The 27,978-nt window shown below is 40.1% G+C and overlaps 1 protein-coding gene across 4 annotated transcripts; it reads left to right on the top strand.

The window, feature by feature from the left end:
• Positions 1-10: 10 nt before the first annotated feature.
• On the top strand, positions 11-27,716 carry LOC128684469 (protein IMPACT-B). Of its 4 annotated transcripts, none has more exons than XM_070097668.1 (7): positions 11-329; positions 5,790-5,906; positions 7,313-7,428; positions 7,771-7,870; positions 14,122-14,270; positions 14,536-14,695; positions 15,980-16,157. In XM_070097668.1, exons 1-7 carry the CDS (start codon positions 303-305, stop codon positions 16,151-16,153), a joined length of 843 nt encoding a protein of 280 aa, XP_069953769.1. In that variant the 5' UTR covers positions 11-302; the 3' UTR covers positions 16,154-16,157. The 4 variants fall into 4 exon arrangements, with proteins under 4 accessions (XP_069953769.1, XP_069953774.1, XP_069953765.1 ...); XM_070097673.1 differs by lacking the exon at positions 15,980-16,157 and adding an exon at positions 25,169-27,716 and having other exon boundaries at positions 12-329; XM_070097664.1 differs by lacking the exon at positions 11-329 and adding an exon at positions 1,055-1,416.
• Positions 27,717-27,978: the final 262 nt, after the last annotated feature.

Here is a 27,978-nt window from a genome sequence, read left to right as displayed (position 1 = left end):
TCAGACGGCTCCTCTCTCTCTCGTAACTTTTTAACCCAACAAAATACCAGGAAAATATTGTTTAACATTGTTTACGTTGTTACCATTGATACTCTCATATATTACTCACATATATATCTACAATAGGTTGAGGAAACTTCATGGAGACTACAGGTGTTAGGAGGGAGTTAGAAACAATAAGTGATCTAATAAGGAAATTAGGAACACATTAGGTGATGCAACACTGATAACAACTAAATTAACTTTGGTTATCTTCAGTGGATATCTTAGTGGCTTAATTGTTATTTATTGACTTAATCACCATGGCTGATAATAATTCAGCTTGTCAGGTGAGAACTTTGCTGAATTATCGTATTTTCTTGTTTTTTTTAGGTTTAATTGTATGACCCTTGTAGGTTTAGCGCTGCTTTTTTATAATAAATTTAGGTTTAATTTCCACTTTGTTTTTCCGATTAATATTTTCTTTAAGTGTTCATTTCAGCACATTAATGTGGAAAGAAGAATATTAAGCACGTTTTTTTTATATAATGCCAGTATAAACTTTTTTCCAACAGGTTTTTATGAGGCGCCTCAATATACTTTTGAAGCTGTATTATATATTGTTAGGTGAAGGGATACATTTGCAACGAATGCAACATTTTTTTGCAGCAACGTTTTGCTCTCCAAGCTATAACAGCTTGTTAAATCTCCTGGAGAGCAAAACGTTGCCGCAATTAAATGCCTCATTAGTTACACTTGTGTTCTTTTTATCTGACAAATTGTTGGTAATTCTATTATTATTAGATTTTAAGGCATGTATTGTTTACAGATATTTGACATTTTTTCTATATTACCCTCGGTGGAAATTCAAGGACCCCAATGGAAATTCCATGACCTCAATGGAAATTCCATGACCTCAATGGAAATTCAAGGACCCCCAATGGAAATAAGTCACTTTGTTTGACTTTTCTGGGTTATCCAGGGTAATTAACACTTTACACAAATAACCCACACATAGAAAGAAGCTTATGATGATGTTTTGGTCCGACTTGGACCACTGATTATTTAATGGTCCAAATCGAACCAGAACATCGCCACAAATTTCTTTCTCCTGTGTGTGGGTTATTTGTTATTGTTCCAGTCACATTATTGTGTCTTTTTGGCCTTTAATTTGCATTATGTATGGTAATCATACTTATGTATACTTGTACCTAAATAAACACATTAAGCTAAACAATACTTTCTGTTCCTCTTTCTACAGATATTCTACAATTTTTGGTGCGTTATTGTAGAAATTGTCACCAGCGTTGTCTACCTGTTCTCTTTCAGTCCAGTTCAGTCCAGATTTGGGTATTATCCTGGGCACAGAGGATAGAGCTTAACATGGTTCAGACTGTCATTGCTCTCATTATTTACAGCAAGTGTAATATTAAATATGTAAGAGCAATGGTAACCCAACCTTACTTAACCTTCCCTTACTTAACATACCATATATGTGTTCTATTTTATTTTGTGATGTCAATGCCTGAATAATACACGTACAGCACTTGGGTATCATGTGCAACACTTGGGTATCACATGCAACACTTGGGTATCACTTGCAACACTTGAGTATCATGTGCAACACTTGGGTATCACTTGCAACACTTAGGTATTACATGCAACACTCATGTGTATCATTATTGTAGAGACATTTCATGTTTTGCCAGTCAACCAATGGCTTTAATACAGAAAACAGACCTGGAAATAATAGATGACATGAAGTAGTCTGAGGTGATCACTTTTTCAGCCTTGAAGGTGGTTTTGATTACATCGACTCAAGGCTAAAGGACTGATTACCTCACACTCCTCTTGTTCTTCACCATTCTCCTTTGTATGGACTGATGAAGCCGCTGTGTGGCAAAATGTTTCCTCAATAAAGATACCCAAGTGTTTCATATGTGTCTAGTTTATCAGGAGAGGTGAAGCAGTTCAGAGGCGATGTCATGGGTGGTAGAGTTCACTAGTGGAAGTAGGTCATGATAATAGCTTAGGCAAGCATTAAAGTTGCAGGAGAATTCTCTGTACCAAGATTCTAGTATCATATAAGTATGAGATATTAATGTATATGAACTTTTACTACAAGTTATTACGTACTTCAATTCTTCCATCATCTCCAACAGACTGATGAAGGCTGAGGGATTGATCACCTCAAACTACTACCTGGGTTGTTCTCTGCAGTGAACTGATAAGCCAGTGGTTGGTGAAATGTCTCCACCATCAAGATACCCAAGTGTAGCTCATGTCTCTTATTCATCCACCTGTTACTGCTTGTTTGTAGAAATGGATGTAGTAATACCATATTTTCTAACATCTTCAAACACATTATTATATTTTTACATCAATATAATCATCTGTTTCAAGGTTGTTAATGATTTCAATTTATATAGTACTTGACAGTGCAAGGATGCAGCCCAATACGTCTATCCAAAATACCGGAGGGTCCTGCTTTACAGTGCTTCACTGTACAGCATTTTGCTAATGCAGCACTTTTCAATTATACCAATTCTTCATTTATTCAGACTTCCTACAATAAATAAATTCACTACTTATTATAAGCCAAAGTCAAAAATATATTAAAGTAAGTACTGTGTGCACTGTATGTATTTGCATTTTTTAGGCCTAGGTCTATTGCTCACTCAATATATGATAATGTAAACATGTTAACAGGCTTTTATATGCATTTGAAAGTGAAAAAATGCAATTTTCACTTTACAGCAGTAGCCCAGAACCTAACCTGCTGTATCAGTGGGGCCCACCTGTAAAGTGTGTATCAATACTCACGAAATTGTAGTGACACAGTTGCAAACAAACCATACCATGGGCGGGGATAGAACCAGCTGGCCATCTGGCCTAGTGGCTAGTGCATCAGTCTGGAGTTTTATGGTTCTCTGATCGTGGGTTCTATTCCTACCTGTGGTATGGTGTGTACCAGTGGTATTCAACACTGACAAGATGATGAATTAGACATGTAACATCTGGGTATCTTTACTTGTAGACATTTTGCCATCCATTGGGCGCAATAATTTTTTTTTTAACACACCAGCCATCTCCCACCAAGGCAGGGTGATCTAAAAATAAAAATGAAAGTTTTTCTTTTTACTTGTAGTAATTATATAGGAGAAGGGGTTACTAGCCCCTTGCTCCTGACTTTATAAAAAATGTAATAGAAATGTATACAGCAAATAATGGGAGATAGGTAATCAGTCCCTCAGCCTAGGAGCAGGTGCTGAGCACTTGAGTCATGGAGGTGGGAAGTACAGTGCCTGTACTCTGGAGGAGGGGTGACGATTTAGAGGGTTTTCTGAACTGTGATATCTGCATGTTTCTGGCATAGTGACTGACTTCTGACATTGAATGTGTTTCCTCTCTTTCAGGTCATGCTATGGTGGGAGATGGCTGGTGTTAAAAATTATTATTAGTACAGTGGACCCCCGAGTTTCGTGATTAATCTGTTCCAGAGAGCCCGCCGAAGTTCGAGATTCACGAAACTTGAAATCATTTTCCCCATAAGAAATATTGGAAATAAAATTAATCCGTTCCAGACACCCAAAACTATTAAAATAAAATATTTTTTTTCAAATTAAAAATAGATTTACATAATGAAAACAATCAGAAATAAAGTACATGCATTTAAAAAAATAATAATAACATTACACTTACCTTTACTGAAGACTTCTGTGTGGATGGAAGATGGGAGGAGGGGATAGGAGGAAGGTGTACACTAATTTTTGGAAGGAGAATCTCCTTCCATTAGGACTTCAGGTATGAAGCCCATATCTGGGGTTACTTCCCTTCTTCTTTTAACCCTTTGAGGGTCGACAGGCCCTCTCCGAAACTCGTTCTCAGGGTCGGCCAAATTTAAAAAAAAAAAAAAATTATTTTCTCTTATGGAAAGATAGAGAATCTTTTCCCAATCATAAAGACACCAAAAGCTTGAAATTTGATGGAAAACTTACGGAATTATGCTCTTGCAAAGTTAGTGGTCTCGGCGATGTTTACGCATCGGCGATTTTGCCCACATTGAGCCCCATTTTCGGCCAATTCCACTGTACTAGTCGACAAAAAACATGAATATTTCGCTAGAACTCCATTTTTTCTATCGAATGGGTGCAAGAAACCACCCATTTATGAAATTCAACTATCCAGTACAGTGGTCAGAATTTAGCAATTTTGCCAATTTCACACAAATTTCAAAAGATGCCAATTTCCGAATAGGGTCCAGAATAAACAAGAAAGACATTCCTGGCACTAAAATGACATTTCCTCTGGTCATTAGTCACGTCTCAAGGCCCCTCTTATATTCTTTTGCTTTCCGCTTTGAATTTTTATTCTCAGAAAAAATATAAGATTTACTGTTATGCAGACTACGGCATTAGTGTAAAAAATGGTATAAATATTATTGGCGCACTTGTGAAAGAATATTAGACTCACCAGTTGACGTATATTGCATGCTTGGCACGATTTGTTTACTTTTGAAATTTGGTAAAAATCGAACATTTCTGCTACTTTGAGCTCAATTTCAAGGTACCTTTCATTGTAAAACCAGTCAAAATCATCTCAATTTCTGTAATATGTCTTCCATTCTATAAAATGAGACCAAGAAAACTAGAATACAACAATAAATACCATACGAAAATACAGTGCAAAGTCGCTGTTTTATTCCAAAAAAATGGTCAAAGTTTTTTTTTTTCTCATTATGCACTGTGTGCTGCAGGATTTTTTTTAGACTGTGCACACTGACCACATAGACCCATTCTTTCATATGAAGGCCTACCAGCTTTCTCCCACTAGATTTGAGGGCGCTAGAATTTAGGCGTACTAGTACGTCAAAAACCCTGGGTCGTAAGCCATACTAGTACGTCCGAAACCCTCAAAGGGTTAATGCCACTGGGACCAGCTTGAGAGTCACTGGACCCCTGTTGCACAAAATATCTGTCCAGAGAGGTCTGTTTCTGGCATTTCTTTAAGATTTCCCTAAAGTGGGACACAACACTGTCATTGTACATGTTGCCAATATGGCCTGCAACAGCTTTGTTAGGGTGAAGTTCATCCATAAATGTTTGCACTTCAGTCCACTTTCCACAAATGTCCTTAATCTTTGAAGAAAGCACCTTCCTCCATCTCTCTTCCTCCTCCTCTGCAGTAGTTTCCTGAGCTGTGATCTGTTGCTGTTGCAGATGAAGCTCTTGCAGCTCTTCATTGGTTAGCTCTTCCCTGTGGTCCTCCACCAACTTTTCCACATCCTCACCACTCACCTCCAACCCCAGGGACATCCCCAATGCCACAATAGTTTCCACGATCGAAGTGATGGTTGAATGGGGCTTGCCATACATCCTGGCAAGCTCTGTAACACGCACTCCACTCTCATATTTTTCAATAATTTCCTTCTTGAATTCGATCGTGTTTCTCACTTTCTTTACCAAAGGGCTTGCACTAGCTTTCCTTGGGCTCATGGTGACTTATTTAGCAGTTGTAATCACAAAAACAAAGGATTATTACGTTTGAACCCACGGGTGATGGTCACGTGTTGGTAAACAATGGCACACTGAGCGTGAATGGTGTGGGAGACTGGCTTTGTGTGCGCGGTGACGGGCAGATGGGTACCGGACGGTCGCCAAAACACAAGTTTTCTCACGAAACTCGAGGCCAATTTTTTCCAAAAAAACTCGCCGAAGGTCAAATTTCACGAAAGTCGAGGCTGTCGAAACTCGAGGGTCCACTGTATTATTATTAAATTTTTTAAAGCAACACAACATATTTCCTTTCAGAGGGATGAAATCGAGGCTCTTTCATCTATTTATGGCACAGACTTCCACACAGAAAGCCTTGAGCATAAAACCTACAGTGTAGAGATTACAGAGGGAGAAGTGTCATCTCTCCTGCAGGTAAGACAATGTCTACAAGATGAGCTTTGCAACATGAGCTACAGTCTCACTGTGAAAATGAGGATAAATCAAACGTTTCTCTCGATTAACTTAACTGGTTCTTCCACAAATATATGATACAGCTTACACAGACCATAGCTGACATCAATGACATACTATGTATATTGAAAGCCACTGGTTATACAGTGGCTCTTTGTATACTTAGGTTAATCTTCTCCCTAGGATGTGACACACACCAGTCGACTAACACCCAGGTACATATTTACTGCTTGGTGAACAGGGATAGCAGGTGTCTTGAGGAAACATGCCCCAATGTTTCTACCCATACCAGGGATTGAACCATGGACCTTGGTGTGTGAGCTGAATGCACTACCAACCCGGGTATGGGACACCATAAATACATATCAGGGAACGGGTGGGGGTTTGAACTCATGGCATGTGAGTCTTGAAACTTGAGGGCCAGTGCATTAACGACTGGACCATGTTTAAAGTATGCACATCTATAAATGGATTCAGGGAAACCATTTAGCCAGACTTGAGTCCTGGAGGTGGGAAGTGCAGTGCCTGCACACTGACGGAGGGGTGGGAATGTTACAGTTTGGAAGGTTATTTGCATTGTGATGTTTGTATGATCTAGCAAGACAGCTATTGATTGAGTGATGGTAAATGTGTTCAGATTTTTGGGGGTCATGATCCAATCTTCATAGGAGATGGCTAATTTGTAAAAAAAATGATGTTTGCATTTGGACTCCACTCCCCACTAATAATCTCAGGGCAGTAGATATTTCCACTCCTATTTAATAAATGCTATAGTGTAGTGCTCTGTGTAGGCATGGGATTTTGGGATACGATGAAATGGGTCATTGAGATCAAAGTTCCAGAAAGCAGTACCATTTGCCTTCCCTTCTTATATACTACCACCAATCAAGAGATTTCTCTGTCTTAAATTTCTTTCATTGATAGCTTGTCTGGAAATTCCCTCACGTGTGTAGAAGAATTTCTTTTTTAAATCAAATTGTCCTGTACATAAAAATCACCTTACAAAGTCTAAATTAAAATTCAAATTTTTTATGCAGTACACAGATAATGTAGTTTGCATGTAATAACATAGTGTTAGGCACACTAGTATGCAATGCATTTGGACAGACTAATTATAGACTATCGAAATTTCACTGTATTTAATACATGGAAATGAGATGACTCAGGCTAGGACCCCATTCCTTCCATCACATGAAGAAGAGGGAATTGCACCCAGTGGTACTATCATCCCTGAATACGGTTGCACCAGAGCGTTATTCTGAAAAACAACGGGAGATGACACCATTAAGGTGGATGAAAGAGACTGCTATGTGTACACACCAGCAGCAATGGGTGGCATTGTACCATTGCTTTTGTTTTTATTTTAGGTAACAATGCCTCCAGACTATCCGAGTGACTCTCCTCCAATTTACATGTTAAGTGCACCATGGCTGAAGGGACTCCAGCGCCAAGAACTCTGTGGATACTTGGAGGAAATTTATCTGTAAGAATTTTAATTAGCTAATTTCTGAGGAGCTATTTTTATTTTTGTATAGGTAAAGATTATTTTAAATTTGCTAGAGGAGAAAGATACTTATGAAATAAAGTATCTTTCAAATTTGTTTGCTAGGAAACAAAGATTCCAATATGTACTTTAGTCAGACAAATGTAATTATTAAGGAATATTATACACAACATATGGAGGTAGGGCATTATTTTACTGTTATGGTAATTACAACAAAAATACATTGGTTGTTAATATTTAATTTTGAAAATTTGATAAAAATTCAGCGTGTGGAAATACACGCAAATAAATGCATGTTAAATCATTAACATTGTTTAACAGAGAAAATCTTGGGGAGAGCGTCATCTACCTGTGGGTTGAGAGGATACGTCAGTTTATGGTGGAGCACGACCAAGCCAGGGAACAGCAGGACCACCACCAGGTAAACCTGACTATTTTCATGCATTAACAGCATTAACTAATATGAATTTATTTTATGCTTGTCCTACTGAATCCCAGAATTCACCTTCTTTATAATCCATGTGATTGTAAGGTACTGTACAATTTTTTTGCTGTAAGCCATTTCACATACAACTTTGACTATTCATTTTATTTTTTGTGCATGTAAGACCCTTATAGGTCATTAATAATTATTTGTGCTCATTATGTTTTTGCTTGGTACATGACCCCAAAACTGAAAAGTAATCATATGACTTTATTAAAATGTACTTGCTCTTTTTATATGAACGTCAATAATCGGGTAAATACAGCAACGGATAGAGAGCTATGGCTTAACAACATTTAAATAATTTGTACGTATATGCAAATTTTCTCTTGTCCAGTACATTGATGAAGGAAGTGATTGGTTAACCAGAGATACATTCCACCAAAAATTGTCATTATGCAAGTCATTATCATAGGGAGTATTAGATAACATTTTCTTACAGTACACTGCTCTCATTATGTAAGTTGAGAAACGTTTCTTGATTTTTTTTTTTGTGATTGTTGTCACAGATGGGTGTTACTAGGAATATACATGGCAGCTCTGGTATAGAGTCCTGAGCACCACTGTAATCACCTAATTGTACTCACCTAATTGTGGTTGCAGGGGTCGAGACTCAGCTCCTGGCCCCGCCTCTTCACTGATCGCTACTAGGTCCTCTCCCTCTCTGCTTCCTGAGCTTTGTCATACCTCTTCTTAAAACTATGTATGGTTCCTGCCTCCACTACTTCACTTTCTAGGCTATTCCACTTCCTGACGACTCTATGACTGAAGAAATACTTCCTAACGTCCCTGTGACTCATCTGAGTCTTCAGCTTCTAGTTGTGACCCCTTGTTTCTGTGTCCTCTCTCTGGAACATCCTATCTCTGTCCACCTTGTCTATTCCTGCAGTATCTTGTATGTCATTATCATGTCTCCCCTGACCCTTCTGTCCTCCAGTGTCGTCAGTCCGATTTCCCTCAACCTTTCCTCGTACGACATTCCCCTTAGCTCTGGGACTAGCCTTGTTGCAAACCTTTGTACGTACTTTCTCTAACTTCTTGACGTGCTTGACCAAGTGTGGGTTCCAGACTGGTGTACTCACCTAGTTGAGGTTGCAGGGGTCGAGTCCAAGCTCCTGGCCTGTGTGTGTGTGTGTGTGTGTGTGTGTGTGTGTGTGAGAGAGAGAGAAAGAGAGAGAGAGAGAAGCAGAGAGAGAGAGAGAGAGAGAGAGAGAGAGAGAAGCAGAGAGAGAGAGAGAAGCAGAGAGAGAGAGAGAGAGAGAGAGAGAAGCAGAGAGAGAGAGAGAAGCAGAGAGAGAGAGAGAGAAGCAGAGAGAGAGAGAGAGAGAGAGAGAGAGAGAGAGAGAGAGAGAGAGAGAGAAGCAGAGAGAGAGAGAGAGAGAGAGAGAAGCAGAAAAAGAGAGAGAAGCAGAGAGAGCATAATGATGGCAACGAGATAAAGTCAGTTGATCAAATGAAATTGCTGGCCCACAGATGGCTCCAACTTCATCCTGCTCCCTACTTGTATGTCTCATAACAATAAAAATGCTTTCAAGTGAACTGATGTAGGTAACAGCTCTTAGCTTGCCAATAAAGTTAGGAATCCTTAACCTGTAAATAGCTTGTCAATAAAGCTAGGGGTCCTTAACCTTGTCAAACCCTGTGTAGAGAGAGAAGCAGAGAGAGAGCAGCAGAAAGAGAGAGAAGCAGAGAGAGAGAGAGAGAGAGAGAGAGAGAGAGAGAGAGAGAGAGAGAGAGAGAGAGAGAGACACAGAGAGAGAGAGAGAGAGAGAGAGAGAGAGAGAGAGAGAGAGAGAGAGAGAGAGAGAGAGAGAGAGAGAGAGAGAGAGAGAGAGAGAGAGAGAGAGAGAGAGAGAGAGAAGCAGAGAGAGAGAGAGAGAAGCAGAGAGAGGGAGAGAGAGAGAGAGAGAGAGAGAGGACCAGTGTCGGAAGAAAAAGGAACTTGACAGACAGGGCCACCTGTTTAGAGACCTGTTCTCAGAACAAACCAGCAGGATCTCTGAATTGGTGAACAAACTCACACGTCACCCACTTAGCTACTCCTATCCCAGCCCAGCAGGTGGTATTGTGCCTTATACAAGACCACAGACCTACATCCCTGCAGCTGCCTCAGTACCCTACCTCTCTCAAGGGCAGGCACCTTACATTCCCTACACACCCACCACCTCAAGCTGACCACTTCATCATGAGGAGCCAGTCTATCAGCATCCTGTCGGCCAACATTAGAGGTTTCATTACTAATGTTGGAGAGCTCACTACATAGTTTTGTGAACACTGACGTCCCCGACATGATAGCTGTTGTTGAAACATTTTTTGGATGACAGGACTCCAGAAAATTTTGCAAGAATTGCTGGCTACACCTCATGGATGAGAAGAGACAGGCAAGAGGCAAGGAGGAGGTTGCTGTGTGTGCTTCTCTAAAAGTGTTCATGCCCAGCACATTGATGTTGCCACCCCTACACATCTTGAAATGATGTTCTTCAAGCTCTGTATAAACACCAGTACCTCTGTACTAGCATGTGCAATGTACAGACCTCAGTGGCAACATGCAGACCCCATCAACTTCCTAATAGAAAATATTGACTCCCTTCTGCTACAACACAACAGTCAACATATTATAATTGTTGGTGACCTCAACCAGCACCTTAAACAGAGGGACTTTGATGACCTTCTTGCAGTGTTTGACATGAGAAACTTTGTTGATTTCCCTACTCATATCTCTGGCTCCTCCCTTGACCCAGTAGTGAGTGATCTGGCAGAAGGCATAGTCACTTGTCAACCCCTCGGCTACGTTGGATCGTCTGACCACAAGGCTGTTTTTACGACACTTAAGATGTCAACAGAACGGGGTGAGGAGTCCACACGCACAACCTGGCTATGGGAAAGAGGTAATTGGCCAGCCCTTCGCTCTGAGCTCGCCACCACCGATTGGAATGCTCTTCTCCAAGGGGATGTTGACAACCAAGTGAAAGCCTTCACTGGACACATTCTTAATCTACAACAAGAACACATTCCTCACCGGCAATATGTGACAAAGCCTACAGATCAGCCTTGGTTTGGCTTTCGTTGTAGAGAGGCTGCTACTGCTAAGTACAAAGCATGGCGAAGGTATAAGAGACATCCTACCACCTAAAACAGGAACTTGCACACGCAAGCCTGTAGGCATATGGGTGACGTTCAAAAGTGGGCCATTGCTAAATGGGAGGTGGACACTAAAAGAAAACTAGCATCAGGTAGGGTAGGCTCCAAAACCTGGTGGTCCCTGGTCAAGGACAGACAAGGTTATCTGCCTGATGAGCTCATTCCACCTCTAAATCGACAGGATGGGACCACCTCTACTAGTAGTCAAGAGAAGGCAGACCTCTTTGCTGAACACTTTGCTGCCAAAATGCAAGTTCCTGATCCAGCAAGGGACCCTCCTTGGCTAGCTGCAAGAACTGTGTCAAAACTGTCAGTGGTGACAATAAGGCAGGAGGAGGTGCATTTCCTTCTTAAATCGCTTGACCAAGAAAAGGCTGTGGGCCCAGACAAGTTGAGCCCAAGATTGGTGAGAAGATGTGCAGACCAGCTAGCAGCACCTCTAACTCGCATCTTTCAGCACTGCCTAGTACAGTGTAAATGGCCCTCTCTATGGAAAGAGGCAAATGTAGTCCCTGTTCACAAAAAGAAGAGCAGAGCAGAAATCAGCAACTGCAGACCAGTGTCACTCCTGTCAATCACTGGTAAGATCCTTGAGACAATAATCTCAAGACAAATGACAGAGTTTTTTGAATACCACTCACTACTTTGTGATCGCCAATATGGCTTCAGGAAAGGTTACTCTGCTGCTGATCTGTTGTTAAACCTCTCCACTAAGTGGCACCAGTCACTGGATGAATCCAAAGTCAGCTGTGTGGTAGCACTGGACATTGCTGGCACTTTCGACCGGGTGTGGCACCAGGGCCTCTTAGCAAAACTTCAGGCACTGGGAATTGCAGGCTCTACGCTATGTCTCCTCAGTGATTACCTTCATGGTAGATCTCTAAGTGTAGTTCTCAATGGAATGGAATCAGCAAGACATCCTATTGGGGCAAGTGTTCCACAAGGTAGTGTGCTGGGTCCATTGTTATGGAATGTCTACTTCAACGACCTTCTTCATCTCATCCCAGAATCACATGCATATGCAGATGACTGTACACTGACATTCACTTATCCAAGAGAAGAAATGCCAGCTGCTCTAAGCTACATCAATTACCAGCTGAGAGCTATATCAGCTTGGGGAAATAGATGGCAAGAAACATTTGCACCTGAGAAAACGCAAATGATGATCGTCTCTAGGCACCATGATGGTAATGCTGGTGCAGTAGTAAGGATGAATGGGAGGGTGTTGGCACCTGGAGAAGAAGTTGATATCCTTGGGGTGAAATTTGACTCCAAACTAACCATGAAGAACCATGTTGTAAATCTTGCAAACAAGGCAGCCAGGAAGCTTACAGCACTTCGCTGTATCTCGCATCTGCTTGACAGTAGGGGTTGCAAGATCCTGTACGAGGCACAAGTACGCTCACACCTTGAGTATGCTCCACTTTCTTGGTTTGCCTGCCCCCTCTCTCATCTGTGACTGCTTGACAGAGTAGAGAACAGAGCAAGACGTCTCATCTCTCGCCTGGACCCATCCTGGATAGATCTGTCATTTCAGCAGAGCCTTCAACATAGGAGGGATGTGGGTGGCCTTACTGTTATGTACAAGGCCAATATTGGATCCACTTCGAGGACAGCGTGAAACAAGCTTTTATGCCACAAGACGGGCAGAAAGCAGCAGCTTCACTCTGGCTGTACCCTTCTCCAGAACATCACTCCATCTGAGATCATACATACCCAGGATGGCTCGAGTATGGAACACATTCGTACAGCATAATGATGTCAACGAGATAAAGTCAGTTGATCAAATGAAAATGCTGGCCCACAGATGGCTCCAACTTCATCCTGTTCCCTACTTGTATGTCTCATAACAATAAAAATGCTTTCAAATGAGCTGATGTAGGTAACAGCTCTTAGCTTGCCAATAAAGTTAGGAATCCTTAACCTGTAAATAGCTTGTCAGTAAAGCTAGGGATCCTTAACCTTGTCAAACCCTGTGTAAAAAAAAAAAAAAAAAAAAGAGAGAAGCAGAGAGAGAGAGAGAGAGAGAGAGAGAGAAGCAGAGAGAGAGAGAAGCAGAGAGAGAGAGAGAGAAGCAGAGAGAGAGAGAAGCAGAGAGAGAGAGAGAGAGAGAGAGAGAGAGAGAGAGAGAGAGAAATAGAAAAAAGAGAGAGAGAGAGAGAGAAGCAGAGAGAGAGAGTGAGAAGCAGAGAGAGAGTGAGAGAGAGAAGAAAGAGAAAAAAAAGAGAGAGAGAGAAGCAGAGAGAGAGAAGCAGAGAGAGAGAGAGAGAGAGAGAGAGAGAGAGAGAGAGAGAGAGAGAGAGAGAGAGAGGGGGGGCAGTGAGGCAGGCTGCATCTAAAAAAAAAAAAATAGAAAAAAAATCTAATCTCCTATGTGCATATTATTTGTAGATGGATGCACCTTAGTGAGCCATGTGTTTGCAAGACATAAATATTAACTATAAGTTTATTTGATGGCACTAACGAGCCACCACAAGCAATACTAATCATGTTATTGTGCCTTTTTATTATTTTATTATTTGTTAGTCTCTGACTTATTGTATGTTTCTCTGTCTTTCCAGCTGGCACACCAGGTCATGTGGTTATACCTGGAAGGTGTTCTGGGGGGTCAGTGCCCCTGCAGTCCGGTCCATGACTAGACCAGGCCATGACTGGGTTGTTGCCAGCTACAGCGGTTTTTCAAAATATTGTTACAGATTATATCCAAGGGCATCATATAATAAATACCATAATTAATGTAGGAGAAATTATATATATATATACAGTGGAACCTCAAATATCTAACTGCTCCCAACTCAACCAGTTATGTAAGTGTATTTTTATAAGTACTTTTTTAAGTGTATTTTTGAGGGTCTGAAATGAACTATCTAATTTACATTATTCCTGATGGGAATAAATTCATTCGGTAATAGCACTGGAATGAAGAAAGTTCAATATTTGAGGTTCCACTGTATAAATGTCGAACACCAAAGCATTGTTGATTTAGGATCCCGTTATAAGTTAACTTCATGTCTTCTTCTTATCACATAAATGACATTCTTTTTCAGATCACATTAAGTTTAGCATCATGTAAGCTGGAAGACGAAACAGAAGACCTAACACCTTGTCCTAAGATAATTTCTGGTGAGATTATCTCCGATCGCAAAAGTCACTTTCAGCCACACCTTGCGGCCGTCAAATCAGAGGCTCATGTCAAGTACTGTATTTCTGTTTTGATTCCTTTCTAATCATTATTATTTTATAATTTGGCTGATTCAGATTGTTATAGTTTTTGAGTGATCATTTTTAGGGTAGGAAGTTAATAGTTGGATTGACTCTTTATCAAAATATTGCTATACAGTAGGTTATTATCAAATATTTGTTCTATTATATTACAGCTGTGCAGAGTAAGAAACACTTTGTGCTATGTACATCTTTTGTTTATTATAATTCATAAATATTTCTCACTTGGCAAAATTCAGGCAGGTATTGAGGAAGCTGTATGAGAACAAGAAGATTGCAAATGCAACTCATAATATGTTTGCCTACCGATTTTACCCCGAGGGATCCTCAAACGTTAACCAGAACTGTGAGGACGATGGAGAGATTCATGCAGGCAGTCGTCTCCTGCACCTGCTCCAGGTATGTACATGTCTTAGTTAACATGTGACCTTTTGTTCTCCCTGTTGATAGTGCAAAGAAATCATTTTGATCTCTTTTTTAACACACCTGCCATCTCCCATTGAGGTAGGGCGACCCATTATTTTCATATGGCATTTTAGTCACCTCTTACAACGTGCATGGCTCATGGAGGAGGGATTCTTTTCCACTCTGCCATGGAGTGAAATTTAATATTGTATTAATATTATATACATGCCTCTGGCAGGACAGTGATAGTGTGAATGAAAATGTAAAAAAAGCACATCAGGTATGCTTTCTAAAAACTGCTCTCTCCCTCACAGCACCTTGTTAATCTTATGCTTTTCTCTCGGTTATCCATTCCTCACATGGGACATTTATGCATGGGGATCAAAATGGCAAACCCTCTCAAATAAATGGTCATGCAATGAAAGGCAGTTGTTATGACTGTATCAGACTCTGTCTCATACAGTCGTAACAGCACACAATACAGTGGACCCCCGCATAACGATATTATTTCAATCCAGAAGTCTGTTTGGGTGCCGTTGTAGACCAAATTTGTTCCCATAAGAAATATTGTGAATTAGATTAGTCCATTTCAGACCCCTAAAAATACACCTACAAAAGCACTTACAAAAATAAACTTACATAATTGGTCGAGTTGGGAGCTGATCGTTATCCGGGGGTCCACTGTACTCATTGAAATCACTACTTCTGCTAAACATACATTCCCTGCACATACACTGCTGCTCACTCTACACTTTAGGAGTTTGAGCTGCAATGCTGATGCATCCTGGAAGCTCTTCCTTGGGAGCTGTGAGTAACAGAAAGATGCTTAAAGCTGAATAAGCCTTTATTAAAAGTTGTGCTCCAGAAGAACTTTGTTGAGCCATGACTTGATAAAGCTCTCCTTGATACTTGTCATGACTTTATAAAGCTCCTTGAATCAATTCATGACTTGATAAACCTCTCCTTTATTCAGGTCATGACTTAATGAGTCTCCTTGATTGAAGCATTATCTTATTAAAGACATCCTCTGCTCTAATTGTCTTTGTATTATAAGCACCTCTTATTGGTACTCTGCTTTTTTACCCTTGAGAACTGGAATGTCTCTGCTTTCTCACCCTTGAGAGCTATAATGATTCTAACTTCCCACTCTTGAGCACTATAATAACTCTGCCTTCTCACCCTTGAGAGGTATAATGAAACACAAGGCACCAACTACACTAGAAACAAACACCTCTTCATTATACAAATATTATTAAAATCTTAATTTTTATTACTCAGATCCTTGATGCCAAGGATGTTTTGGTTGTAGTGACCAGATGGTATGGGGGAGTCCACCTAGGACCCGACAGATTTAAGCACATCAACAATGCTGCTCGACAGATTTTGGACTTGTGTGGTTATATTATCTGTACGCAGGATGACAAGGGGAAAAAAAATAAAAAGGGCAAATAGCATATGCAAGTGTATGTCTTATCCTTAATTTTTATATTTGGATAGCTATCTCCCTACAAGGAAGGGTGACCTGTAATTTTTTTTTTTTTTTAATTACTGAACCAGTCGTTATAGGTAGTAGGTTGGTAGACAGCAACCGCCCAGGGAGGTACTACCGTCCTGCCAAGTGAGTGTAAAACGAAAGCCTGTAATTGTTTTACATGATGGTAGGATTGCTGGTGTCCATGTTTGTGTCTCATAAACATACAAGGTTTCAGGTATGTCTTGCTACTTCTACTTACACTTAGGTCACACTACACATACATTTTTTTTTTTTTTTTTTTTTTAACAAGTTGGCTGTCTCCCTAAAAAGAAAGAAAATCCCCAAAAGGAAAATACTTTCATCATCATTCAACTCTTTCACCTCGCACATAATCACTGTTTTTGCAGAGGTGTCCAGAATACAACAGTTTAGAAGTATATACGTATCAAGATACACAATACACCCCTCCAAACTGCCAATATCCCAAACCCCTCCTTCAGAGTGCAGGCATTGTACTTCCCATTTCCAGGACTCAGGTCCAGCTATATAAAAATAACCTTTTTTCCTGAATCCCTTCACTAAATATTACCCTGCTCACACTCCAACAAGCATATATACACACACCCCTCTGGGTTTTCTTCAATTTTCTTACTAGTTCTTGTTCTTGTTTATTTCCTCTTATCTCCATGGGGAAGTGGAACAGAATTCTTCCATAAGCCATGCGTGTTGTAAGAGGCAACTGAAATGCCAGGAGCAAGGGGCTAATAACCCCTTCTGTATAAATTACTAAATTTAAAAAGAGAAACTTTCGTTTTTCTTTTTGGGCCACCCTGCCTCGGTGGGATATGGCTGGTTTGTTGAAAGAAGAAAGAAGAAGAACCAGTCGTATCCCACCGAGTCAGGGTGACCTAAAAAGAAAAACTTTTGTTTTTCTTTTAAAATTTAGTAATTCATGCAGGAGAAAGTGTTACTAGCCCCTTTGCCCTCAACATTTTAGTCACCTCTTACGACACGTATGGCTTAAGGAGGAAGAATTCTTTTCCACTTCCCCATGGAGGAAAAAACAAAGTAAATATACATCATTATTCATTCAATTGTTTTCTTGCCAGAAGTGTATTGACATGAGAGTCAGTTCACCCTTCTACTATAACATCCCCACCCCTCCTTAAGAGTGCAAGCACTGCCTTTCTCACCTCTAGGACTTCAGTTTGACTAACAGAACTCAAGTCCTGGAGGTGGGAATTCCTTTGTAAGTGTTACCTTGCTGACACTCAAGAACACATACATTAAAAGCCACTCGTCTCCTAAAGCTCAAAACATAATCCTAAAACCTAAAAAAGTATACAAAAAAGATGTAATTTATTACTATTTATCTAACCAGGAATCTTCTGCATGTTTAATGTGATGATATAGTGCTTACCCTGGCTGTTATGTGATGATATAGTGCTTACCCTGGCTATTATGTGATGATATAGTGCTTACCCTGGCTATTATGTGATGATATAGTGCTTACCCTGGCTATTATGTGATGATATAGTGCTTACCCTGGCTATTATGTGATGATATAGTGCTTACCCTGGCTGTTATGTGATGATATAGTGCTTACCCTGGCTGTTATGTGATGATATAGTGCTTACCCTGGCTATTATGTGATGATATAGTGCTTACCCTGGCTATTATGTGATGATATAGTGCTTACCCTGGCTATTATGTGATGATATAGTGCTTACCCTGGCTATTATGTGATGATATAGTGCTTACCCTGGCTATTATGTGATGATATAGTGCTTACCCTGGCTATTATGTGATGATATAGTGCTTACCCTGGCTGTTATGTGATGATATAGTGCTTACCCTGGCTGTTATGTGATGATATAGTGCTTACCCTGGCTGTTATGTGATGATATAGTGCTTACCCTGGCTATTATGTGATGATATAGTGCTTACCCTGGCTATTATGTGATGATATAGTGCTTACCCTGGCTGTTATGTGATGATATAGTGCTTACCCTGGCTGTTATGTGATGATATAGTGCTTACCCTGGCTGTTATGTGATGATATAGTGCTTACCCTGGCTGTTATGTGATGATATAGTGCTTAACCTGGCTGTTATGTGATGATATAGTGCTTACCCTGGCTGTTATGTGATGATATAGTGCTTACCCTGGCTGTTATGTGATGATATAGTGCTTACCCTGGCTGTTATGTGATGATATAGTGCTTACCCTGGCTGTTATGTGATGATATAGTGCTTACCCTGGCTGTTATGTGATGATATAGTGCTTACCCTGGCTGTTATGTGATGATATAGTGCTTACCCTGGCTGTTATGTGATGATATAGTGCTTACCCTGGCTGTTATGTGATGATATAGTGCTTACCCTGGCTGTTATGTGATGATATAGTGCTTACCCTGGCTGTTATGTGATGATATAGTGCTTACCCTGGCTGTTATGTGATGATATAGTGCTTACCCTGGCTGTTATGTGATGATATAGTGCTTACCCTGGCTATTATGTGATGATATAGTGCTTACCCTGGCTGTTATGTGATGATATAGTGCTTACCCTGGCTATTAATGTGATGATATAGTGCTTACCCTGGCTGTTATGTGATGATATAGTGCTTACCCTGGCTGTTATGTGATATAGTGCTTACCCTGGCTGTTATGTGATGATATAGTGCTTACCCTGGCTGTTATGTGGTGATATAGTGCTTACCCTGGCTATTATGTGATGATATAGTGCTTACCCTGGCTGTTATGTGATGATATAGTGCTTACCCTGGCTGTTATGTGGTGATATAGTGCTTACCCTGGCTATTATGTGATGATATAGTGCTTACCCTGGCTGTTATGTGATGATATAGTGTTTACCCTGGCTATTATGTGATGATATAGTGCTTACCCTGGCTATTATGTGATGATATAGTGCTTACCCTGGCTATTATGTGATGATATAGTGCTTACCCTGGCTATTATGTGATGATATAGTGCTTACCCTGGCTATTATGTGATGATATAGTGCTTACCCTGGCTGTTATGTGATGATATAGTGCTTACCCTGGCTGTTATGTGATGATATAGTGCTTACCCTGGCTATTATGTGATGATATAGTGCTTACCCTGGCTATTATGTGGTGATATAGTGCTTACCCTGGCTGTTATGTGATGATATAGTGCTTACCCTGGCTATTATGTGGTGATATAGTGCTTACCCTGGCTATTATGTGATGATATAGTGCTTACCCTGGCTATTAATGTGATGATATAGTGCTTACCCTGGCTATTAATGTGATGATATAGTGCTTACCCTGGCTATTATGTGGTGATATAGTGCTTACCCTGGCTATTATGTGATGATATAGTGCTTACCCTGGCTATTAATGTGATATAGTGCTTACCCTGGCTATTATGTGGTGATATAGTGCTTACCCTGGCTATTATGTGATGATATAGTGCTTACCCTGGCTATTATGTGATGATATAGTGCTTACCCTGGCTATTATGTGGTGATATAGTGCTTACCCTGGCTATTATGTGGTGATATAGTGCTTACCCTGGCTATTATGTGATGATATAGTGCTTACCCTGGCTATTAATGTGATGATATAGTGCTTACCCTGGCTATTATGTGATGATATAGTGCTTACCCTGGCTATTATGTGATGATATAGTGCTTACCCTGGCTATTATGTGATGATATAGTGCTTACCCTGGCTATTAATGTGATGATATAGTGCTTACCCTGGCTATTATGTGATGATATAGTGCTTACCCTGGCTATTAATGTGATGATATAGTGCTTACCCTGGCTATTATGTGATGATATAGTGCTTACCCTGGCTATTATGTGATGATATAGTGCTTACCCTGGCTATTATGTGATGATATAGTGCTTACCCTGGCTGTTATGTGATGATATAGTGCTTACCCTGGCTATTATGTGATGATATAGTGCTTACCCTGGCTATTATGTGATGATATAGTGCTTACCCTGGCTGTTATGTGATGATATAGTGCTTACCCTGGCTGTTATGTGATGATATAGTGCTTACCCTGGCTATTATGTGATGATATAGTGCTTACCCTGGCTATTAATGTGATGATATAGTGCTTACCCTGGCTATTATGTGATGATATAGTGCTTACCCTGGCTATTATGTGATGATATAGTGCTTACCCTGGCTATTATGTGATGATATAGTGCTTACCCTTGCTGTTATGTGATGATATAGTGCTTACCCTGGCTATTATGTGATATAGTGCTTACCCTGGCTGTTATGTGATGATATAGTGCTTACCCTGGCTATTATGTGATGATATAGTGCTTACCCTGGCTATTATGTGATGATATAGTGCTTACCCTGGCTGTTATGTGATGATATAGTGCTTACCCTGGCTGTTATGTGATGATATAGTGCTTACCCTGGCTATTATGTGATGATATAGTGCTTACCCTGGCTGTTATGTGATGATATAGTGCTTACCCTGGCTATTATGTGATGATATAGTGCTTACCCTGGCTATTATGTGATGATATAGTGCTTACCCTGGCTATTATGTGATGATATAGTGCTTACCCTGGCTGTTATGTGATGATATAGTGCTTACCCTGGCTATTATGTGATGATATAGTGCTTACCCTGGCTGTTATGTGATGATATAGTGCTTACCCTGGCTATTATGTGATGATATAGTGCTTACCCTGGCTATTATGTGATGATATAGTGCTTACCCTGGCTGTTATGTGATGATATAGTGCTTACCCTGGCTGTTATGTGATGATATAGTGCTTACCCTGGCTATTATGTGATGATATAGTGCTTACCCTGGCTGTTATGTGATGATATAGTGCTTACCCTGGCTATTATGTGATGATATAGTGCTTACCCTGGCTGTTATGTGATGATATAGTGCTTACCCTGACTATTATGTGATGATATAGTGCTTACCCTGGCTATTATGTGATGATATAGTGCTTACCCTGGCTGTTATGTGATGATATAGTGCTTACCCTGGCTATTATGTGATGATATAGTGCTTACCCTGGCTGTTATGTGATGATATAGTGCTTACCCTGGCTATTATGTGATGATATAGTGCTTACCCTGGCTATTATGTGATGATATAGTGCTTACCCTGGCTGTTATGTGATGATATAGTGCTTACCCTGGCTATTATGTGATGATATAGTGCTTACCCTGGCTGTTATGTGATGATATAGTGCTTACCCTGGCTATTATGTGATGATATAGTGCTTACCCTGGCTATTATGTGATGATATAGTGCTTACCCTGGCTGTTATGTGATATAGTGCTTACCCTGGCTATTATGTGATGATATAGTGCTTACCCTGGCTGTTATGTGATGATATAGTGCTTACCCTGGCTATTATGTGATGATATAGTGCTTACCCTGGCTATTATGTGATGATATAGTGCTTACCCTGGCTATTATGTGATATAGTGCTTACCCTGGCTGTTATGTGATGATATAGTGCTTACCCTGGCTATTATGTGATGATATAGTGCTTACCCTGGCTATTAATGTGATATAGTGCTTACCCTGGCTATTATGTGATGATATAGTGCTTACCCTGGCTATTAATGTGATGATATAGTGCTTACCCTGGCTATTAATGTGATGATATAGTGCTTACCCTGGCTATTATGTGATGATATAGTGCTTACCCTGGCTGTTATGTGATGATATAGTGCTTACCCTGGCTATTATGTGATGATATAGTGCTTACCCTGGCTATTAATGTGATATAGTGCTTACCCTGGCTATTATGTGATGATATAGTGCTTACCCTGGCTATTAATGTGATGATATAGTGCTTACCCAGGCTATTATGTGATGATATAGTGCTTACCCTGGCTATTATGTGATGATATAGTGCTTACCCTGGCTATTATGTGGTGATATAGTGCTTACCCTGGCTATTATGTGATGATATAGTGCTTACCCTGGCTATTAATGTGATGATATAGTGCTTACCCTGGCTATTATGTGGTGATATAGTGCTTACCCTGGCTATTATGTGATGGTATAGTGCTTACCCTGGCTATTATGTGATGATATAGTGCTTACCCTGGCTATTATGTGATGATATAGTGCTTACCCTGGCTGTTATGTGATGATATAGTGCTTACCCTGGGTATTATGTGATGATATAGTGCTTACCCTGGCTATTATGTGATGATATAGTGCTTACCCTGGCTATTATGTGATGATATAGTGCTTACCCTGGCTATTATGTGATGATATAGTGTTTACCCTGGCTATTATGTGATGATATAGTGCTTACCCTGGCTATTAATGTGATGATATAGTGCTTATCCTGGTTATTAATGTGATATAGTGCTTACCCTGGCTATTAATGTGATGATATAGTGCTTACCCTGGCTATTATGTGGTGATATAGTGCTTACCCTGGCTATTATGTGGTGATATAGTGCTTACCCTGGCTATTAATGTGATGATATAGTGCTTATCCTGGTTATTAATGTGATATAGTGCTTACCCTGGCTATTAATGTGATGATATAGTGCTTACCCTGGCTATTATGTGATGATATAGTGCTTACCCTGGCTATTATGTGGTGATATAGTGCTTACCCTGGCTATTATGTGATGATATAGTGCTTACCCTGGCTATTATGTGATGATATAGTGCTTACCCTGGCTATTATGTGGTGATATAGTGCTTACCCTGGCTATTATGTGGTGATATAGTGCTTACCCTGGCTATTATGTGATGATATAGTGCTTACCCTGGCTATTATGTGGTGATATAGTGCTTACCCTGGCTATTATGTGGTGATATAGTGCTTACCCTGGCTATTATGTGATGATATAGTGCTTACCCTGGCTATTATGTGATGATATAGTGCTTACCCTGGCTATTATGTGATATAGTGCTTACCCTGGCTATTATGTGATGATATAGTGCTTACCCTGGCTATTAATGTGATGATATAGTGCTTACCCTGGCTATTATGTGATGATATAGTGCTTACCCTGGCTATTATATGATGATATAATGCTTACCCTGGCTATTATGTGGTGATATAGTGCTTACCCTGGCTATTATGTGATGATATAGTGCTTACCCTGGCTATTATGTGATGATATAGTGCTTACCCTGGCTATTATGTGGTGATATAGTGCTTACCCTGGCTATTAATGTGATATAGTGCTTACCCTGGCTATTATGTGATGATATAGTGCTTACCCTGGCTATTATGTGATGATATAGTACTTACCCTGGCTATTAATGTGATGATATAGTGCTTACCCTGGCTATTAATGTGATATAGTGCTTACCCTGGCTATTATGTGATGATATAGTGCTTACCCTGGCTATTATGTGATGATATAGTGCTTACCCTGGCTATTATGTGATGATATAGTACTTACCCTGGCTATTAATGTGATGATATAGTGCTTACCCTGGCTATTATGTGATGATATAGTGCTTACCCTGGCTATTATGTGATGATATAGTGCTTACCCTGGCTATTATGTGATGATATAGGGCTTACCCTGGCTATTATGTGATGATATAGTGCTTACCCTAGATATTATGTGATGATATAGTGCTTACCCTGGCTATTATGTGGTGATATAGTGCTTACCCTGGCTATTATGTGGTGATATAGTGCTTACCCTGGCTATTAATGTGATGATATAGTGCTTACCCTGGCTATTATGTGATGATGTAGTGCTTACCCTGGCTATTATGTGATGATATAGTGCTTACCCTGGCTATTATGTGATGATATAGTGCTTACCCTGGCTATTAATGTATATGAACATATGCCCCCCTACCCTCCACGTGTTCCTGGGATGACCCCTGCCCCTCCTTACTACCATCCCAAATTTATGCACCCTCTTTATTATCCTAGCCTCTCTACTTGCCCAAAGCACCTCAGGAACTCTGCCTCAGCCTTCTGAATTATACCCTAGGTGATCTCTCACCACTTTAATTTTTGCATTCCAACTTCTCTGCATAATATTTACCTCACACATTGCTGTTCTTTGTTTTTTATGTTCACTTTTAATTTTCCAAGTTCGTCCATCAAAAATTTTCAGCTTGTATTTAGAATCTCCCAAAAGAACTGTCTCATTGCCAAGCAGCAACTATGATGACTCCCAGTTTGTATCCCACACCTCTTACCAACACTCTAGCATTCACTTATTGTACAACCCCATTTATAAATATATTTAACATTCATGGTGATATCACACATCCCTGTCTATGGCCTACTTCTACTGGGAAATAGTTTACCTTCTCTGGTACATACCCTAACCTGAGCTTCACTATCTGCATAAAAGCTCCTAGCTGCTTTTAGTAACCTACCTTTTATTCCATGCATTTGCAACATCTGCCACATAGCTATTGTACTCACCATGTCACATGCCTTTTCCAAAGCCATAAATGTAACAAACAGGTCTTTTTCCTTTGAGTAAATACTGTCACTTTTGTGCTTTTATGTAAACACTTTTCTTAAGGCCTCCCTGCTCTTCTGCAGTCCTACATATCCTTAAATATTAGGAATAATTATAGGTGTTCATCTGTGTTACCATGATTACACTCCACGATTCATGGACTTCATGTGCCTGTGAGGCCGCCAGACACCAGTAATAACACTGATTTATACAAAGTTCAACATGAGTCTCCTTTCTGGGAGTAGTTGTTAGTGAGGGGCTCTTGATCCAAGGAATCATAAGCTACCTGCCTCTTCCTCAGAATATTTTAACATATTGATATGTTGATAATCATGAATTACAGCCACAGTAATACAATTCATATCTAACATAGAAAAAAGTTTGAGGTGATTAGAAAGACTAGAATTAATGTATGGAATTTATGCTGAAGCTTTTTTAGTTTGTCTTTATTATTATTATATTTATTGAGAGTGCTAAACCTGTGTGTTTATTAGTACATATACAACTTTCAATATTAAAATTTAAATTTTTTTACTCAGATCCTTGACGCCAAGGATGTTTTGGTTGTGGTGACGAGATGGTACGGGGGAATACTTCTGGGCCCTGACAGATTTAAACACATCAACAATGCTGCCCGACAAATTTTGGTCTCCTGTGGTTACATCTGTACACAGGATGATAAAGGGAAAAAAAATAAAAAAGGGAAGTAGCATATTCAAGTGTGTGTTTTTTTTATTACACACTTACTGTCTCCTACTGAGGTAGGGTGACAAAAAAAAAATTATTCGCTGTCATTCATTCAACCACTGTCTTGTCAGCTGTACGAATACCTGTGAACTGCAGCATTATCACCCCTCTAGAATGTAGATACTGTACTTCCCTTTTCCAAGGTTCGAGTCTGGGTTGCCAGTTTTCCCTGGATCTCTATAAATTTTACCTTGCTCACACTTGGCCAGTACCTCAAGTTATACACAACACTTGTCTCCACTCACTCTAATCTCATGTATGCATGCAAGCTTGTTGGATGTTCAAGCTCGTAGCACACAAAACCTCTTCTGTGCCCTCTCTCCAGCCCTTCCTTGGACAACTCCTTTCCCTCCTTCCTTCCACTTCATATTTATATGCCCTCCTAGTCATCCTATTTTGTTCCATTTCTTTCAACACACCGGCTGTATCCCACCAAGGCAGGGTGGCCCAAGAGGAAAACGAAAGTTTCTCCTTTTACATTTAGTAATATATACAGGAGAAGAGGTTACTAGCCCCTTGCTCCCGGCATTTTAGTCGCCTCTTACAACATGCATGGCTTACGGAGGACGAATTCTGTTCCACTCTCCCATGGAGGTAAGAGGAAATAAACAAGAACCAGAACTAGAAAAAAAAAATAGAAGAAAACCCACAGGGGTGTGTATATATATGCTTGTACATGTATATGTAGTGTGACCTAAGTGTAAGTAGAAGTAGCAAGACACACTTGAAATCTTGCATGTGTATGAGACAGAATAAAAAAAAACCCAGCAATCCTACCATTGTGTAAAACAATTACAGGCTTCTGTTTTACACTCACTTGGCAGGATGGTAATACCTCCCTGGGCGGTTGCTGTCTACCAACCTACTACCTAGGTTTGTTCCATTTATAAATGCATAAATTACCTGAACACCCCCTCTTCAACCCTCTTAATTATACTTATCATAATCCCACACCTAATCTCCATACTCCAAATTCACTGCATAATATTCACACCGCACATCAGCCTCAAACATAACATCTCTGCTGCCTTTGGCCTTCTCCTTCCTCCAACATTTAAAATCCATGCTTCACACCTATCTTACAATGGCTTACAGACAAAGGATTCTTTTTTTTTCCCCCACTTCCCCATGGTGGTGGCATTAATTATGTTTATCACTGACTGTTTCCCACTGAGGTAGGGTGATTAAAATGAAATAACACCTAAACACATTAGCCATCACTCAATAACTGTTGCTAGAAGTGGAAGGACATCACAGTACAAATGACCCTCTGAAATGTGATATTCTCATCCATCCTTCGAGGAGCACGCACTTAATGTTAATGTAAATTTGATGATCATGTAAGTCTCACACAACTCAGCCAGTAGAGTAGAAGTGTTCATGAAGTGTGGTGCTTCCTGCCATTCATGAAGTGTGGTGCTCCTTGCCATTCATGAAATGTGGTGCTTCCTGCCATTCATGAAATGTGGTGCTCCTTGCCATTCATGGAATGTGGTGCTTCCTGTCATTCATGAAGTGTGGTGCTCCTTGCCATTTATGAAGTGTGGCGCTCCTTGCCATTCATGAAGTGTGGTGCTCCTTGCTATTCAAGAGGCCTGTTGTTTCCTGTAATTCACGAGTCTGGTGCTCTCTGTCAATCTACCACACGATGTTGAGAGAAAACGACCCCACACATCTTCTCACTTTGTTACTACACCAGATTAATTTTATCCTTCAAGAGAAAAGCCTAGATGCCTGTGAGAGAGTGTTGATCCAAGGAACTGTACTCTCCTCTTCCTTGGATCAAACCTGAATGCTACCCATTCTCCACGTGTAGGACCCTTAGAGGTTTAGCATTTTCCCTGACTAATATAAAGTACACTATTTTTATTACTGTGCATATTAATGGTAGAGAGACAAACTTCATTACAGTCTCTCCTCACTTAGCGACGTACTCGTTTACTGACGACTCAGACCTATGACAAGCTCTCTAACCAGTATTCATATGTAAATAATGTATATTGGAGCTGATTTCCTCTATTCTGTTTATTACATTATACAGTACACTACTGTATAAGCATTTGAAAATATACCAGAAATGTTATAAATTGTGCAAAGGTGACATTAAAACAATATCATAGATGGTTGACACAAACCCACTATCATTATAGTATGCTCCTTACTTAGCGACGAATTCATTTACTGACATGGTCTTAGGAACGGAACTCTGTCATTAAGCGAGAAGAGGCTGTATTAATATTAATATTATTATTATTACTAGTAGTAGTAGCAGTAGAGTATTTTTTACAAATGTACATTCTTGTGAGTTTAAACATGGAAAGAGAATATACTGTATTTTTATTGTAGTTTGTATTGAGACTACCTTTACTCACCATTACTGAAGGAAGTTTTTCTCCCTCATTGGCACACACACTGCTGGCCTCAGTGGCATTCAGACTCTGCAGGAAGAGTTTCTGGTGTCATATGCACTGTAACCATCACTAGTAGGTGTGGAGGAAGGTACAGTGTTGATGGTGACACTTGTCTGCACACTTAAGGCTGGATAGTGAAAGCTACTGTTACTACTTGTCAGTGCTGTATGACCCGCTCTTAGTTAAGATTG

This window comes from Cherax quadricarinatus, chromosome 4 (genome assembly GCF_038502225.1).
Source record: "Cherax quadricarinatus isolate ZL_2023a chromosome 4, ASM3850222v1, whole genome shotgun sequence".
Lineage (NCBI taxonomy): Eukaryota > Metazoa > Arthropoda > Malacostraca > Decapoda > Parastacidae > Cherax > Cherax quadricarinatus.
This window is presented reverse-complemented; position numbering and strand designations above follow the sequence as displayed.

Coding starts and splice junctions, on each gene's coding strand:
- LOC128684469 (XM_070097664.1), top strand. CDS start 1,363: ATGGTTCAGACTGTCATTGCTCTCATTATTTACAGCAAGTGTAATATT. Junction 1,417..5,789: donor GCAAGTGTAATATTAAATAT/GTAAGAGCAATG, acceptor ATTTCCTTTCAG/AGGGATGAAATCGAGGCTCT. Junction 7,429..7,770: donor TACTTGGAGGAAATTTATCT/GTAAGAATTTTA, acceptor ATTGTTTAACAG/AGAAAATCTTGGGGAGAGCG.